Below are 17798 nucleotides of genomic sequence, written 5' to 3'. Positions count from 1 at the left end.
GCAGGACGTTCCATTATGGGAGGTTTTTTCCCCCCACAAATTTTTATTTTATTTTAATTTCAAAACAAACACAACACATCCTTCTATGCATACTGTAGAAAGTGTATCAGTTGGTTACAAAAGACTTTCGTGCATCTCTTCCACAGTCATCAAGCATAATTCATATGAACTCAAGTATTTTAATCCAGATATATTTATACATGTTACCACCATCATACCTCCATTTTCATTTGACTATAATTGTTTAAATGTCCTTCATCATAAAACATACCAAGATTTAACACATAACCACATACTGGCATTTCATTTACTATTTCTAAAATCCTCCAATAACACTGAATCCTTATGTCCTACTCTAGCTAAACATCCATAATATTCAATAACAAAGTTTTCTAATCCTTCTTTCGAAATCACTGTTTACAATTTTCATCCAGTTACCTTATATTATACCCATACATATATATAAATTATTTATCATTATCCTTTCTTTATTTGGCTATATCCTGTATCATAACATTTCCCCCCTAATAATCAAAACTTAACTGTATCTAATTTAGTCCGTTTTAATTGTTATTATTAAGCTTCATACATAATACAAAAGGATTTCCAGCTTTCCCTTCATGGGTACCATTTAATATTCATATCCAATTATTGCTTATCATAACACTACACATTGTATACATTGTTATCATTATCAATTTTTTATTTAACTATACCTATTGTAACAAAATCCTCCTTTCCAAATTACCGTTTATGTGATGAGTGTGGCAGGCTGGGCCTCTCTCCTGCATTCGGGGAAGGAGCTGGGTGGGAATCACTGGTCCCATTAAGAAGAGCTGCGTCGGCTGGGACGTCTGAGGACCGTTTGCCAGAGGGCCAAGGAGCCCCTGCAGGCTGATGGGGGATGCAAAGATCGGGGAAAGCTTAGCCGGTGGAGGGGGGAAGCGGGAGGGGCTGCCAAAACATCTGGGGCACCCGTTCAATCCTGAGCCCCCACAGTGACCCCCCCCGCCCCACTCAGGCTCACCCCCCCCACCCCCAGGCGAAGAGCAAGCGGCGGGGCGAAATAGGACCTCCGAAAGGGGGAAAGGAGGGTTTATTGATGGATCTCATGATGGGGGGTGGGGTGGGGACAAGGAGGCTCCGCCCACTCCGAGTGCCCCGCCCCGCCCTCCCCCCATCCAAGGAAATAGGACTTTTACGCGGCATTTCCCGCACAGAAGCTTCTCGCAGCCCCCTAGGTGGAGCCAGGAGAGCGGCGGCAGCGAAGCTCCCTTCCCACCGGTCAGGTGCCTCTCGGTTGAGGGTCTCAGGTGGGTTTCTAGAAAACGGGGGTGGGGGGACTAGAAAATGGGGAGGGGGCGCCAGCCATCAGCCTCCCTCAGACAGGAGGAGGAGGGTCGTGCGGAAAGGGTGGAGGATGGAGGGGAGGGGGCTCATTTCAGGAAAGCTTTAGGCAGGGGCTTCGGGTCCGGCAGTCCGAAGGGGATGAGGCTGCCCGCCCCCCCGGCTCAGAAATCAGAGAGAGGGACGAGGTGGGGAGTGCCCTCTGGGAGAGACGGCTGGCTGTTGTTGGGCTCCAATTAGGCAGAAGGTATAGTGCCCCCCCTCCCACTTGGGGTGGGGTGTTGGACTAGATGACCTCTGAGGTACCTATTCTGATTGACTGACTGATTGAGGCGAGCCGGAGCTGCAAGGGGATCTGGGGAACAGCACTGTGTTTGGGGGATCAATGCCCACCTTTATTGAAGCCCCCAAAGCATTGGGGGGGAGGAATCAGGAGGACTCAAGGGCAGTGAGGAGGGGGACCCCTCCAATTCCTCCCCGTGTCTTCTGGGGGTGGGGGCGCCCCTGGCAACCTCCCAGCAAGGCAGCCTCTCCTTTCACTGATTCTCCTTCACTTTCACTTTTCATCCAGAAATCCCCAGATTTTCTCCTGTGTGAATATTGTGGACATGGCTGAAAGCATCCCAGGTAAAGTCTTTGGCTGCTGCCAGGGTGGGGGGTGGGGGGTATTGGGTGGGAGTCCCTGTCCTGGGTGGAGAGGCAGAGTCGGACGGGCCAGCCCTACACTGCTAACCGGGGTCCCCTTCTTCTCTTCTCTCTCCTCCTCCTCCCCCCTTTGGGGTTGGTAGAGTCAGAACGGAGGATCGTCCTGGTGGGCAAAACTGGCAACGGGAAAAGCGCCACAGGAAACACCATCCTGGGGAAGGAAGTATTTGAGTCTAGGATGTCCCCTAATTCGATCACGAAGACTTGCCAAAAGGAGGAGACACAGTGGAATGGCCGGGAAATTGTGGTGGTGGATACTCCGGGCTTTTTTGACACCAAGGTTCCCAAGAGGGAAATTGCTGCTGAGGTGAGCAAGTGTGTGAAGTTTTGCTTCCCGGGTCCCCACGTCATTCTGCAGGTGATGTGCCTCGGCCGTTTCACCCAAGAGGAGAAGGACATGGCTCACTTGATCAAGGAGATCTTCAGCCTGAGGGCCAAGAATTACATGATCCTCCTGTTCACCCGGAAAGATGATCTGCAAAATACGACTCTGCAGGACTTCATCGCCCAGGGGAACGAGGAGAAGGATGGGCTGAAGGAGCAGGTGCACAGTTGTGGTGGCCGCATCCTGGCTTTCAACAACAAGGCCAAAGGAGCAGAACGAGAGGCTCAGGTGGCCGAACTGATGACCATGATTGATGAGTTGGTGCAGAAGAACAAAGGGGATCCTTGCTACACGGAAGAGATGCTGAAGAAAGACAAAAAGGAATATGAGGAAAAAATGAAGGCCCAGCTGATGACCACGATTGCTGTGTGGAGGAAGAACGAAGATCATTATTACCCAGAAGACAAGAAAAACAAAGAGCAGGATAAGGAAGAAAAGAAGGAAGAAAAGAAGGGCTGGTGGTGGTGTCCTCTTCTCTAACAGACACTGGAAAGCCTCTCTACTTCATCCTCTGCTCCAAGGTGGCAGCGCTGCCAAAGGCCACAGCCCTGCGCTTCCCTGTTCTGAATTGTGATCCAGCTCTCCTCCCTTCCTTCCCATCTTGTGGTTTCTTTTTGGGGGGGGGGATCTCCCCCCTTGTCTGCTTTTTCTTTGTAACTGTAAATCCCAGTGAAATCATCTGTCTGCCTTTCATTTTCCACTTTTCTTTCTTCCACCATATCTTGCTCCTTATTTGTGCCTTCTCTTACCCCCCCCCCTTCTCCTATTTCTTGCCCTTTATTTTCCCTTTGATTTTCTATTTTTTTTTTACCAATTAATGTAAAGAGACGTTTCAACGGTTTGGCCAGCTCTGTTGCAATGTGGTAAGATATGAACCCCTGGCCTAATCAGGCTCTGCTAATGTTGCAGTCTTAGAAACCACAAATAAACCTTGATTGATTGATCCATCCGTCTATCCATTTATTTATTTTGCCATCCAGTGAAGTATTGACTCTTCCTGATCTCAGTTTGGTGCAGTTCCTTGACTCCCGGTTGAGTCTGGCGGCTGCCCTGGATCAGCGAGGTTACTCAGAAGCGGTTTGCTATTGCCTCCTTCCTAGCACTGAGAGGGAGGGACTGACTCACGGGCATCCGACTAGAACCCAGGGCCCGCCTGGTGCTCCTTCCTTACACAGCAGGACCTTATGTACAGAGAGTGGACTGGGAGCCCTTCAAATCCTCTTGGGAATAGCCAACTGAGCTTGCTCTCTCTCTCTCTCTCTCTCTCTCTCTCTCTCTCTCTCTCTCTCTCTCCCTCCCTCCCTCCCTCTCAGAGAGAATGAGGAGAGAGAGAATGAGGGGAGAGAGAGAAAGAGAAAAAGAGAGATAGACACAGAGAGAACAAGAGTGAAAAAAGAGAAAGAGAGAAAGAGACAGGATGAAGAGAGAGTGAGAGACAGAGAGAGAAGCGAGAGAATAAAAGAGAAAATGGCAGAGAGAATAAGAGAGAAAAAAATGAGAAAGACTACAAGAAAGAGAAAGAATGAAAAAAGAGAGGAGTGAGACAGAATGAGGACAGAGAGAATGAGAAAAGGCAGAGAGAAAAAGAAAGAAAAAAAAACACAGAATAAGAGAGTGAAAGAAAAGAGAACGAGAGAGCGACAGAATGAAGAGAGAGAATGAGAAGAGAAAGAGAATAAAACAAAGACAGAATGAGAGAAAGGAGAGAATGAGAAGAGAAAGAGAAAGAAAGGGAGACACATACATCCCTGCGACCAATTCGCTCGCACAGAGAGGGACTTCTCCAGGTGCCGTCCACCAGACAGTGTCGGGGGGCGGCGCCTAGGAGCAGAGCCTTCTCTGTGACGGGCCCAGCCCTGTGGAATGACCTCCCCCCGGATATTAGGACTACCTCTGACCTCCGCTCCTTCCGTGTAAAGCTCAAGACCCACCTATTTCAAGTGGCTGGCCTGGCTCAACCATAGTTTGATCATATCGCTCCTGACGGGTTTTTTAATTGTGTATTTTGTATCTTAATTGAGGGGATTTTAAATTGAAATTTTAATTCTATTTTATTCATCTGTTTACCTCCTCCATGCATATGTATATGTATATGTACTGTTTATATTTGTATATTTTATGTGTTTTTATTGTACGCCGCCCCGAGTCCTTCTGGAGAGGGTGCGGCTAACAAATAAAATTTATTATTATTATTATTACATAGAGAATAAGAGAGTGAAAGAAAAGTGAATGAAAGAAAGAGACAGAAGGGAGAGAGAATGAGAAGAGAAAGAGAAAGAAAGGAGAGAGAAAGGGAGACACATAGAGAATAAGAGAGTGAAAGAAAAGTGAATGAAAGAAAGAGACAGAAGGGAGAGAGAATGAGAAGAGAAAGAAAGAGTAAAGAGACAGAATAAGAGAAGGAGAAAAGAGATGGAGACAGAATGAGAAAGAATGAGAAAAGAGAGAAAGAAAAGAAACAGAAAGAGAAAGAGAGAATGAGAAAAGAGGAAGAGAGAGAAAGAAACAAAGAGAAAGAATAAGAGAAAGAGAGAAAGAATGAGAAAAGGGAGAGAAAGAGAAGCAGAGAAAGAAAGAATAAGAGAAAGAGAGAATCAGAAGAAAGAGAGAATGAGAATAAAAAGAAAGAGAGGGAAGCAGAGAGAATGGGAAAATGAAAAAGAGAAAGACAGTGAATGAGAAGAGACAGACGGACGGACGGATAGTCATCTCACAGGGAGAGTTCAACGCACTTGTTGCTGCAAAACAAGAGAAGGCCAGAACTGGGTGTTGTGATAACCAACAGTGTTGCCTAGCGACCCCCAGGGGGAAAGCCTTCTCTGTTCCCTCTGGAATGAGCCCCCCCCCCCCTTCGCATAATCCGGTCCTTCCGACACGCCCTAAAAATTGGCTTTTCCAGCAAGCCGGCCTGGCCTGTTACATTTTGTCTAATTTTTAAAATGTTAGTGTTATATTAATTGGGTTTGTTTTTTGGACTGTTTCTAATTTCCTTTTAACTTTTGTGATATGTGTTTTTTAATGTTATACGCCGCCCTGAGTCCTTTGGGAGAAGGGCGGCATATAAATCCAATAAGCAAACAAACAAACCACTCCGTCGAGGTGTAACTCCCACCCGCTTGCCGCTTGCCGGGAAGAAAGTAAGGGCAGGTCTCCAAGCGGCCAGCGCCTCAAGCCAAGAGAAAACGGGGGAGGGGGAGAGGGGGCCTTCTCCAGAGATCTTTTGAGCCCCTCCTCTCCACTGGGCGGACTGGATCTTGACTGCCCCACTACCCACACCCACACCCACACCCACAAATACACAAACAAGGGGAAGTTGTCAGAGCTGGGGGAGAGCGAGGTGGAAACAAACAAGCCACCGCTCCGTGACGCAGCAGCTCCCGATCTTGCGAGGCGCGCGGGGAGATCCAGAGCCAGACGGGGATCGCGTGCTGGTTTCCCCGCAGCAGCGGAGGTGGAGATTCGGGGGACGTGGGTGGGGGGCGACGTTCCCGGGGTCCCTTCCGCGGCGGTGCAGGGGAGAGGAAGAGGAGGGGGTCCGCCCAGGAGGAGGCGTTCCCTGGATCTCCCGGGATCCTAAGGCGAAGAGCATCCCCAGAGCTGCGCAAGAGGGGTGCAATCTTCCCACGTGAGTCGGGGGTGGGTTGGGGGAGACTTTGGAAGATTTGGAAGAAGAGGTTTGGACGGGGAGACCCCTCCCCTGTCGCTCTTTACTTCCCTCCTTCCCCTCCCGCGCTCTCCCGGCCCCCTCCTTTCTGCTGTTCTCCCCCACCCCCGCCGAGGAGGCGGGAGGGGCCGCGCAGCGGGAGGGAAAGGCGCCCGCTCCCCAAATCAGAGGGTTCGAGCAAAGAGGGGCCAGGAGTTGCGACCCCCGCCCTTCCTCCCAAGACTTTCGCTTTCTGTTCTTTCAACCAGCTGTTCTCATCTTGGCTGTTTTGTTTTCCTGGGGGGAGGGGAGGGGATGGAGGAGGTGGAACTCCCCCCCCCCCCTTTAAGGGGTGACGCACGGACTCCCCGAGCTTTTTCGGGCGGAGAGAGGAGGGGAAAAACGCTTTGGAGCGTCTCTTGAAAGCTGAGGAAAAGGCGCAGCCAACCCGGCGGGGGGGGGGGGGAGAAACAGCCCCCCCATCCCGAAGCTTGGACAAAGAGAGAGAACTAGCGAATCGTTTACTGTAAACACAAGTCGGGGGAGAAAAGTTAAAAGCCTTGTAGAAGAAACGCGGGGTGGGGGGAGGAGGCGTATCCCAAGAACAGATCCCACCCACCCCCACCCACAGTGCCTCCCTCGCAGCCCCCCCCCCATCTGACAAAAGACCACAAGTTCACAATCTTCCCCCCAAAGGCTTTCTCTCCTCCCCCCATTTTCCTTTAAACTACCTTTTGCGCAGGGGGCAGCCTCCCCCCCAAAAAGGGGCCTTGGTCAGACCCTCCCTCACCTCAAGAAGGGGGTCTTTTCCCACCCACTCACCCCATCCTCTCTCTTCTATTCCCACAGTCCCGGCTGACGGAATTGGCAGCAGCAGCAGCTGGAAATGGCCTGGCCTTTGCAATGGCTTTGGAGCTGGGCCTGGGTAGGTGTGAGAAGTGGGTGGGTGGGGGTATACGTTTTGGGAAAGGGGAGATCCTCTGCTCCGGGGGTGGCAGAATTTGGGGGCTGGCCAGGCCCCCATTTCCTCCCATCCTCCTCCAGGCCAGCCCTATCTGGTTTTCTATTAAGGAGGGGCCTCTGGCTGCGAGTAGCCCATGAATGACTCTGAGGCTGAAAGGATGCCTCCCCCTGCCCCATTTCCCCCCTCCCTCTCTTTTCCCCTTCCCTCCCTGCCACTCTTTCTCTTCCTTGGTGGTGGGTCCCTTCAGAGCATCCCCCCCACTTAGTCTGGTGTGTGTGTGTGTGTGTGTGTGTGCAGAGCAGCTTCATGGCAGTGCCTTGAATAGGGTTGGGGGACCAGGGTGCAATTTCTGGGCCCAAAGAGGAGGGGATCTCCCTCTGCCCCACTGGACACGCAAAGGCACTCGGGAGGGGGAGGCACTTCTGACCCGTGTTTTCTTTCCACTCTTCCAGAGAGCCCCAGATGAAAAGGCTGCCCCGGGTAAGTGAGGAGGGCACCACCACGCCTGGCATTTGGGGGGGGCGGGTAGGAGGGCTGAAGAGGAACAAAGAGGATTGGCGGGGGGCTGGAGGCTGAAACATACGGTGAACATACATACGGTCTGGCCCAGTCTAGGGAAAAGAAGGACTAAGGGGGAGACAGGAGAGCAAGTCTTCCAGTATCTGAGTTGCTGTCCCAAACAGCTCTCCACACTTAGCACTGATGACGTTCCCTAGTTGGGTCATGAAACGTCTGAAAGAAAACAAACAAACTCGGAGAGCACCAAAGACCTCCCTGTTGCCCTCCTCCTCCTCCTCCTCCTCCTCCTTCCTGCAAATCCCCCTCCCTTCTAGCACTGATGATGTTCCCTATTTTGATCATGAAATGTCTGCAAGAAAACCACCCAGCTCAGACAGCATCAAGGACCCCATACTCTTCCTCCTCCCACCCTACAAATCCAACTCCCTTCCCTTCAGTTCTCCTCTTCCTCCTCCTCCTCTGGAAATCCATTCCCTTCTAGCACTGATGATGTTTCCTTGTTGGGTCATGAAACGTCTATTCTCTATTTTATTCTATTCTATTATTTTATTATTCTGCATTCTACTCTACTTTACTTTTTGTTTTGTTCTGTTCTCCATTTTATTCTGTTCTGTTCTGTTCCATTCCTATCCTATCCTATGAGACACCCCCCCTGACCTCCTTTCCACCCCTACTGCCCCCCACCTGGTTTCTATCCAATTCCAGATTCCGTGATTGATACTCATCCTTGTCCTTAGGGAAAGATGAAGTATCGGATGAAGGCTGGGAAGTGGTGAATATGGAAGGTAATTCTTATCATCTCCTTGACTTAGGAACGGTCTCTTAGCAGCTGTTTTGCATGATAATGGATGCCCCCCCCCCCCCGAAAAAGTTTCTTAGATGACCCACTCTTGAAATTACACTCTGATGACCCGGGATGAGGCACAGAAGCAACACGGCCGGAGAACGGTTCCAACTCCCCTTTATTGCTCCAACATGCCCCCCCACCAACGTCCCCACGTTTCCTGCAAGTCCTGGAGCAAAGCTCTCCCATGCACCCCCGACAGCCTTGGGCTGCGAGTAATCCAGCAAGCCAAGGTAGCAAGGGCAGCAAAATAAATAAATAAATAAATAAACCGAGGCAAGAAGTCCAGGCAGGCAGGCAAACAGGGCAAGACAAAACACAGCAAAGTCCAGACGTTGGCAACGCTTGTTCCCCACAAACGCCCCTCCCCGTGGGACTCAATCTCACTCCCCATGGGACTACCCTGGAAACAGGGAAGGACCGGCCTGCAGTGCCCTTGCCAGAGAAAACGGAGCTGGGGAGGGCCATGTGCACCTCACCCCAGAGCTCCGGTTTTGCTGGCAGAAGACTTGCAGGGGGCCATCGCAGCTGAAAATGGATGTCCACTTGGCCATGCCCACCTGGCCATGCCCCCCTGATGTGGCCCTCAATGAAATCAGGTTTGACACCCCTGTTTTACAGAGTCAGCCTCTTTCCCCCTCCCCCAGCTCCCAATAATCTGGGTCCTCCTTAGACTGACCTTGGAAGGATGGAAAGCTGAATCAACTTTGAATTGCATCAGGATCGAACTGTGGACAGTGTGTTGCAATACTGCATTCTAACCACCATGAGACCTGGGGGCACAGTAGAGGCTGTTGAGCAGGGGGCTGGACTAGAAGACCTCCCACCAGGTCCCTTCCAACTCTGTTATGCTGTATCCTCTCTGTGGGCACGCATGCCATTGGCAGTTAGTCTTTGCGGGTGCTGGAACGCCGAAAACAGCCTGAAAACAGCCCGGACAACGTCAAAAAATGGCCAAAACCAGGCCGTTTTGGGGGCATTTTCTGGGCTGTTTTCTGGCCCCAAAACCGGCCTGAAAATGGCACAAAAATCAGGCATGCACACCAGCCAGCTGGCCTTTCGGTTTTCGGTACTCTGGCACACGCCTATGCACGCACGTTCCAGTTTGGGCACTCAGTGACAAAAAGGTTCGCCATCAGTCCTCTAAAAATTTTTTTTTTAATTTTCAAAACAAAGACAACACATCCTTCTTTACATCCTGTAGAAAGTGTATCAGTTGGTTACAAAAGACTTTCGTGCATCTCTTCCACAGTCATCAAGCATAATTCATATTAACTCAAGTATTTTAACTCAGATATATTTATACATGTTACCATCATCATACCTCCATTTTCATTTGACTATAATTGTTCAAATGTCCTTCACCATAAAATATAACAAGATTTAATACATAACCATATACTGGTATTTCATTTACTATTTCTAAAATCCTCCAATAACACTGAATCCTTATGTCCTACTCTAGCTAAACATCCATAATATTTAGTAACAAAATGTTCTAATCCTCCTTTCCAAATCACTATTTACAATTTACATCCAGTTTCCTTATGTTGTACCCATACCTATATATACGTTATTATCATTATCCCTCCTTTATTTGACTATATCCTGCATCATAACATTTCCCCCCTAATAATCAAGAGTTAACTGAATCTAACAATTCTTCGTTTAAATTAACCTTTATATATAATCCAAAAGGATTTCTAATCTTCCTTTCATGGGTACCATTCAATATTCATATCCACTTATTACTTATCATAACACTACACATTGTATACATTATTATCATTATCAATTATTTATTTAACTATATCTATTATCGCTAAATTTCACTAAGTTTAACTAGTTTTAAATTATACTCTTCCATCTATCAACCTGTATTTTTCAAAAAGCAAAACAGTCTCATATCTTCTGCCATTTGTGGTGTCAGTCCTCTAATCATCTCCTTAATCAACTTTGTGTGGACTCCTCTTAGCAACTCCTTGCTTATAAAATCTCTCATGTAATTTCAAGGCCCTTCTTCTGTTTCCTTAATCAGCTTTTTGATTGTCAGTAGTGTTATCAATGATATTGCTGATAAAAATTTCTCCCTTTAAATCCATAAATTCTTTTGTTTTCTCTTCTTCTGTATCTTGCCATCTGGGGTAGATTTCCCCTCCATTTAATTCCTCTTTCAGTATTCCACTCTTTTCCTTTTCAGAGACAAACCAATCACCATAAATATCAGCAATTTTAATTTCTTTATATTCATTTTCCTCTTCGATTTTTAGGATTTTAACCACCACTTTTTCCATTTGATTAACATCTTCAACTTTTTCATCATATTTTGCTGTTAGGTGCACTAAAACTTCCAACTTCTTCTCTATCCTCTCACGTGTATCTGATAATTTCTGTATTTCTGAAAGTATCTTTTGCAGACTTAAAACTTCTTTCTGCTGTTGAAATTGTGCCATTATCTCCAGCTAACAAACATTGCTGCTCTAGCTTAGAAGGTTTTAACAGGATTAAGCATCACAATAACATTTCACTTTCTCTGGTTAAAAATATACTTCAAAGGAACATCTGTGTGCTTTTCTTCTTATCACTCTCTATAAACAAGCTGTGAGACCTTGAAGTGCCAAGCCAGGATAATCAGTGAAAAAAGTATTTCGTTTCCAATACACAAACTTCCAGCCTCCAAGTTGCAGTGTTACAATGTTACAATTTATTTACAATTTCTTTGTTTCTTTTTGTATCATTTTTGTATTTCAAGTTTTAAAAAAAGTCAGATTCTTAAATGAGTTAGAAAAACACCCACAGTAATGAAAGAGGAGAATTTTAGTCCATAGATTACAGAGAATAGTAAAAGAAAAAAAATAGAAGGAAACTTAATCCATTCATGTTAAAAGACTTGCATAAATTCCATCCGTGAAGATAGCATTTAAAAAGTAAGATAACACACTGTCCAAAACCAGTCCAAATTTAATTCCGCCGCTTATTTCTTCGGTTCGCTAATTTAAATTAATTTTAAGTTTTTTTATAGGCAGTCACTTTTAAAACAGTAAAAATTCCTCACCAGCTGAAAACACTTTCTCTTTCCATATCGTTCCATTTTGGAGCCGCACCGACTTCATCAGCCAAATGGCTGGATTTTTTGTCACCGGCTTGAAGAACTTTTCTTGGATCAATCAGGGACTTTGCGATGTCCCTGAGATTAGCAAGATGTATTCTTCCTGTTCTTCCTGTTCACCGTCTCTGCAGGATGGTTTAGGTCCGTTTGGACCACCCAGTGGCAAAAGTGTAGACTGCTATCTCAGAGCATTGAGACCGTACATTGTGTCGTCACAACTTCGGCTCCTCCTTCCATCATTCCTCCATCTTGTCTGCTGCGAATATCAATGGAAAATATATATATTTATACAAAAATGCAAATGCAGGACCGAGCAGCCCGTGCACACACACACACTGCACAAGGAGCCCCTGCCTCTGCATTGGGGGAGTCCCACATGAAAAGGCACAAACAGCAATTGTGATCGGGTTTTGAAAGCACACATACACTGACTTAACGGTCTGACTCACTGTAGGAACTTAGGCCAGAATCCTTGTCACACACCAGCAGCCCTGAGCCTCTTGTGGGGTCAATCTTAGTTTGCTTAGATCCAGCTTTGCTCGTGGCGGGAAGGAGGGGATTGGACAGAGCGACTGTATTCAGACAGCTGCTAAAGTGGGGTTCGAGTATTGTGGGACTCTGCATGGCTGAGCAACCCATTTTTGTAACTCCAGGAGATTCACAAAAAAAGAAACCATCGTTAAACCACTTCAGGGCAGGGGGTCACCCTTTTCCAAAATCACCACCATTTTCAATCAATTCAATGATGCCCCAACATGTTGTTTTCTCCCCCCCCCCCCACAGTTTCTTTCTGGGCCCATGCGAAAGTCTCGATTCCTCTTTGTAACGATGTCTTCCAAACCCGCAGGAGTGGACACCAAAATCCGGCTGATCCTGGTTGGAAAATCCGGAGGTGGGAAGAGTGCCACGGGCAACACCATCCTCGGCAGGAGGGAGTTCAAGTCCATGTTGTCGGTAAAAACCGTCACCCTGGAGTGCCAAAGTGGGGAGGGAACCTGGAAGGACAAGAAGGTCTCAGTGGTTGACACGCCTGACATTTTCAATTCTGAAGATTCTGATGAAATTGTGCATGATCATATCAGGGATTGTGTCAAACTCTCCCAGCCCGGACCACACGCCCTGATTTTTGTTACCCAGGTGGGGCGCTTCACCGCGGAAGATGCGGCTGCTGCAAAACGCATCTGGGATATTTTTGGGGAGGAGTCCTCCCGGTATACGATCGTCCTCTTCACCTGCATGGAGGATTTGGGGGGGAGCCTCCTGGATGAGTACGTCACACAGTCTGACAACGGGAATCTTCAGGAACTGATCAGAAAGTGCGGGAACCGCTTCTGCGGGTTCAACAACAAGGCCACAGGAACCGAGCGGGAGAGTCAGGTCTCGGAGCTGATGGAGAAAGTGCAGAACACCATTGTCCAGAATGGGGACAGATGCTATGTCAACCAGCTGTGGGGCGAGCACATCCAGATGTTGAGCGAGCAGAGTCAATTGGCAGACAAAATCAAATACATCATCTACCACCCTCAAGAAATGATTATTTCAGCGGGTCGATTTCTGTTATCAATGCTAATTGGCATGAATGCAGACAGAGGTCCCCCTCAACTCACAAGTTCAGAGTTCCAACGGCCCTGAAGAAAGGGACTTATGACCGTTTTTCACCCTTAATGACTGTTACAACATCCCCAGGATCAGGCGATCGAAATGTGGGTGTGTGGCAACTGACTCATCTTTATGACTGCCGCAGCATCCTGGGCTCATGGGATCCCCTTTGGCAACCTTCCGATCGGCAAAATCCAGGGGGATGCCAGGCTTCACTGAACAAGCATGTTATTAACTTAACCCCTGCACCGATTCGCTTATAAAGGTTATAAAATGAGCCAAGCTCACTTAACGGCCTTGCTGAACAACAGAAATGGATCATTTGGTTCAGCTGCAGTTGCAAGTTGAGGTCTTCCTGCAGATGTTGATCACGGCTTCACGTTGCCTCCAAATCCAGAAATGGTGTGATTTTTTAAATTCCGCTTTCTTTGCTCGAGAAATGAATAATTGCAGAGCTGCAGAGCTGGTGCCCTCTCCATTTCTCTTTTGCCTTTGCTGAAATGTGTGTGTGTGGCAGGGGGAGGGGATCTTCCTTGCCCTTCCTGGGGGCCAAGTTAATTCTACTTTCTTTGCTCGACAAATAAACAATCACAGAGCTGCAGATCTGGTGTCCTCTCCACTTCTCTTTTGCCTTTGACTGCTGAAAAGTGCGTGGAGGGGAGAGGGGAGATCAGCCAGGGCTCCTTGTCTTTGAAGACCCTCCTCCACCTTCTCAATGGCAGCCAGATCCTTCCCCATGGCCCCTCAAGGCCAGCTTGTCCTCATGTCCTTTTGTTTTTTAATGACCCCATAATCCCTTACATCAGAGTGGAACTGGGCCAACTGAATGGAGCTGAGTCTTTACTGGCTGGATGCCATTCCTGTCACCAGTGCGGAGTTTTGTTCAGCAGATAATTACTCACTCTGCCCAGAGAGAGAAACAACTGCCCCTACCGAGGATTGATCTCACAGCCTCCTGATTGTGCGGCAAAAGGGGTCGGCCCCATACAGAGTAAGGGGCTTCCTTCTGAATTGCACTATTTGGGAATCCAGAAGCCCGGAGTTCCCATTGAAGCCCAGCGAGAGATGAGGGGTGTTACAGCCCCTCCCTCCCTCCCTCTCTCTCTCTCTCTCTCTCTCTCTCTCTCCCTTCCTTTTATTTTGTGGGCTGTTTCTAAAAAGCATCCAAGTGGACGCTCCCCAGCCCATCCCCACCACATCTCCCATGCCCCACAAATTCCCAGGCACTGCAGGAGCCGCAGAGGCCAAGGGCGATGGAAGCGCAGCCTCTTTGCAAGAGCAAGAAGGGAGGGAGGGAGGGAGGGAGGGAAGAAGAGAAAGAAAAAAGGAAGGAAGGAAATGGAAAGAGAAAGAAGGAAGAGGAGGGAGGGAAGGGTGAAAGAAAGAGAAAGAAAGAAAATAAAAAGGAAGGGGTGACAGGAGGAAAGAAAGAGACAGACGGAGGGATGAAAGAAGTAAAGGAAGGAGAAAGGGAAAGAAGGAAGGAAGGAGGGTGTGAGAAAAGTCCCCGAGTTCTCCTAGATTTTTCCCTAGAAACACTGGAGAAAGGGAGAAGAGGATAGGAGTGGAAAGGAAGGGGAAAAGGAAGGTAGTGATGAAGGAGTAAGGGAAGGAAAGAAGGAGAAAGGGAAAAAAGGAAGGAGGGAATAGGAGGGAGGGAGGAATGAAGAAAAGAGAAATGAAGAGGTAGGTAGGAGGGAAGGAAGGAAAGAGACAGACGGAGGCAGGAAGGATGGGAGAAAGGAAAGAGAAGGAAAGAAGGAACGAAGAGGAGGGAGGAAGAGAAAGAAAGAAGGAAGGAAAAGGGGGACGGCGGGAGGCTTGTAGACTGGGTTCTGTCTTCACAGCTGGTAGACCGGGGCCTGTCTACACAGACGGTAGACCAGTTCCTATCTTCACAATTGGTGGACCACGTTCTGCCTTCACAGCTGGTAGGCCAGGTTGCTCCAAACCAGCCTACTTTCACAGGCATCCTTCGTACACCGGACGAGCCTGACACAGGTTGGCTCCTTACATTTTTCACGACTGCCCTGTGGCCTTTTTCTTTTACATCCCTGCCTTACACCAATTGGACAGATGACACTCCTGGCTCTCCTTCCAGGGATCAACTTCCCACAACTTCCAAGGCAACTTCTGTGGGTCAATTCTTCTCACTCTCACAAAAGAGGCTCCCTCCTAAGGTCAGGAGGCTGGGGAGCTGCCAAAACTATAATATAGGGGGACACCCATTATGACAAAAGCGGTCAAACGGGGGGGGGGGGGCATCAGACATGGCGTCAAGGCCAGTTCACCCATTGCAAAGCGCAGACATCGTGTCAGCGTAGGGTTGGCCTGCTCTACGCAATGCAAGGAAAAAACATGGCAGCAGTTGGGGGAGTGTGTTAAGCTGGCCATGTTCACCCAGTTGGCCACACCCATCCAGTCAGCCACAGCTGCTGAGTGGCCCCAAGCAGGCCATGCCGACTCAATTGACCCACTCACCCCCACAACCACAGCAAGAGGAGATGGGCCCGGTCTACACAATGCGTAGAGGAAACACCAGACCAGCATGAGGTAGAGATCGGATTAAGGTGTTGGAATAAATGTCCTTCTCGGTTCAGCTTCAAGTGGGGAAAAAGACCCTGGAGACATGGAGGCTGCTTGGAAAGATGGTTTTATTGGTGGACAGGACCACATGGCTTGAGTCCTGAACAGAAAAGGTGATCACATGCTTCAATGTTGGTGGAGAAAAAGAGAAGGGAGGAAGAGAAGCTGAGTCCCTGGTTTTATGCTCCCTCTGGCCTTTGATCTTGAGCTTGTCTTCTGATTGGTTGTCAGACTCCCATGGAGCCATGCAGGGGCAACACTCTAGGCTGCGTTTTGAATCCAGGTTTGGTTGAGTTCTCAGATGCCATGTGGTCAGTTGGGCAAAGGGCCAATATTATCATGCCTTAATCCCATCCCCCTGGAGCTGAAGGGGAGAAGAACTCTTCATTATGTAAAGTGGACTGGCTTGGCCTTCTTAATGGCCCATTGACAAAGGGGGTGGAGGTAGGAAGCTACAGGGAGCTACTCTCAATTTAAAACATGTTTCTTCCTTTTCACATCCAGGCAAATATAATATTCTGCCTTTTCAATATTTCCTAAGATATTTCATTTTTCTGGGAGAGGATTGGGTGATAACTTTCCACAATCCCCACGGTTTTTTCAAAACAAGTGCATGGAACGCACATGTTCTTGGCAAAAGATTAAAATTGGTCAGATCAGGGAGTCTTAATTTTTCTGATGGAAAGGCATTGAGAGCCAGCAGAAGGATCCCTTCAGTGGCTCCCAGAGAGCTTTCAACCATGAAGGTCTAACAACCAGGGCACAATGTCTGGAAAGAAATTTACAGTATCCAATTTTCCATGCCAATTAGTATCAGATAAATCCCAAAATTCTTCGCAGCTATGGTTTTGTCTTTTAAAAATCTACAGGCTGCCCATTTCCAAGGGATGGTTCTTGAACCTGCCCTAGCTTTTATTTTAGTGAGGCCAAATTGAGTTTAGCTAGCGAGTTAGGCATAATTCAACTGTCCCTCCTGGCAAATGTATTATATCTGGTTATTTTGGGGTTTTTTAATTTACTGTATTTGTTTTTAGGGGTTTGAATTTATTTTATATCTGCTTTGTACAGTTCTTTTAACTGCTTTATAACCACCTCCATGTCAATTGTCAACTGTACATATTTAATTTTATTGTATCTTGTTACTATATTTTGTATGAACTGTACACCGCCCCGAGTCCCTTTCGGGAGAGGGGGCGGTCTAGAAGCATTAAATATTATTATTATTAAATATTATTATTAGTGTGCAATCCAGGCTATTTTGTTGTTGTTTTTTAAATTACACACAATGAGCCCGGGGACTCCTACTCATGAGACCACCAGTGGAACATATCCTGCTTTACCGGGCAATGGGGCAGCATCATTTTTTGAGTCAATCAGGGTTTGGGTTTTGAAGATCCTTTCTGCTACTCTTTTTTTTTTAATTACATTTTTTAAATAAAATGTACAATTATCACCCCCCTTACCCTTCCCTCTTCCTGCCCTCCCTCCCCCCCGACCTCCCAGAGCAAAATACAGGGTATAAACATTAAACAACCATATGCTAACATAAGATAACTAATTTTAACATGTTACTATTCTTATGCTTTAACTCCCCCTTTATTAAATTAACTTTGAATAAATTGTAGTGTTCTTTATGCCTTCATTCATAAGCTAACTGGAATTTTTTAGTCCGGTATTTGTTTTGAATATAGTCAATCCATCTTGTCCAACCCAGCTTGTACTTCTCATCCGAATGATCTTTCAAATACGCTGAAATTTTGTCCAGCTCTGCTAAGTTTACTACTTTTAACGTCCATTCTTGGATAGTGGGCAACTCTTCCTTCTTCCAGTATTGCGCCACCAACAATCTTGCTGCCATCATTAGGTTCAAGATCAGTTTAGTCTCTATGACAGTACAGTCTGAAATTATACCTAACAAAAACAACTGCGGTTTAAACTTTATCCTCTTTTTCAAAATATTTTGAATAACCCACCATATTTTTATCCAGAGTGCTTTAACTTTTTTACAAGTCCACCAAATATGGTAGTACGTGGCATTAACACAATCACATCTCCAACATTTAGATTGTAGGTTCGGATACATACAGGCTAGCCTTT

The 17798-nt window shown here is 47.3% G+C and overlaps 1 protein-coding gene across 1 annotated transcript; it reads left to right on the top strand.

The window, feature by feature from the left end:
- Positions 1 to 1217: 1217 nt before the first annotated feature.
- Positions 1218 to 13716, top strand: LOC309381809 (GTPase IMAP family member 8-like). The gene is made up of 8 exons (XM_081933092.1): positions 1218 to 1313; positions 1919 to 1974; positions 2136 to 2913; positions 5881 to 6062; positions 6938 to 7005; positions 7497 to 7524; positions 8301 to 8348; positions 12364 to 13716. Exons 2-8 carry the CDS (start codon positions 1956 to 1958, stop codon positions 13146 to 13148), a joined length of 1908 nt encoding a protein of 635 aa, XP_081789218.1. The 5' UTR covers positions 1218 to 1313; positions 1919 to 1955; the 3' UTR covers positions 13149 to 13716.
- Positions 13717 to 17798: the final 4082 nt, after the last annotated feature.

This window comes from Natrix helvetica, assembly GCF_964273705.1.
Source record: "Natrix helvetica genome assembly, chromosome: Z".
Classification (NCBI taxonomy): domain Eukaryota; kingdom Metazoa; phylum Chordata; class Lepidosauria; order Squamata; family Natricidae; genus Natrix; species Natrix helvetica.
The sequence above is the reverse complement of the archived record's forward strand: the minus strand, read 5'-3'. Positions and strand labels throughout refer to the sequence as shown.

What these genes read in the sequence shown, in the direction of transcription:
- LOC309381809 (XM_081933092.1), top strand. An exon ending in AGATGAAAAGGCTGCCCCGG is followed by an intron (nt 7,525 to 8,300) that starts GTAAGTGAGGAG and finishes CCTTGTCCTTAG; the next exon opens with GGAAAGATGAAGTATCGGAT. An exon ending in GGAAGTGGTGAATATGGAAG is followed by an intron (nt 8,349 to 12,363) that starts GTAATTCTTATC and finishes CCAAACCCGCAG; the next exon opens with GAGTGGACACCAAAATCCGG.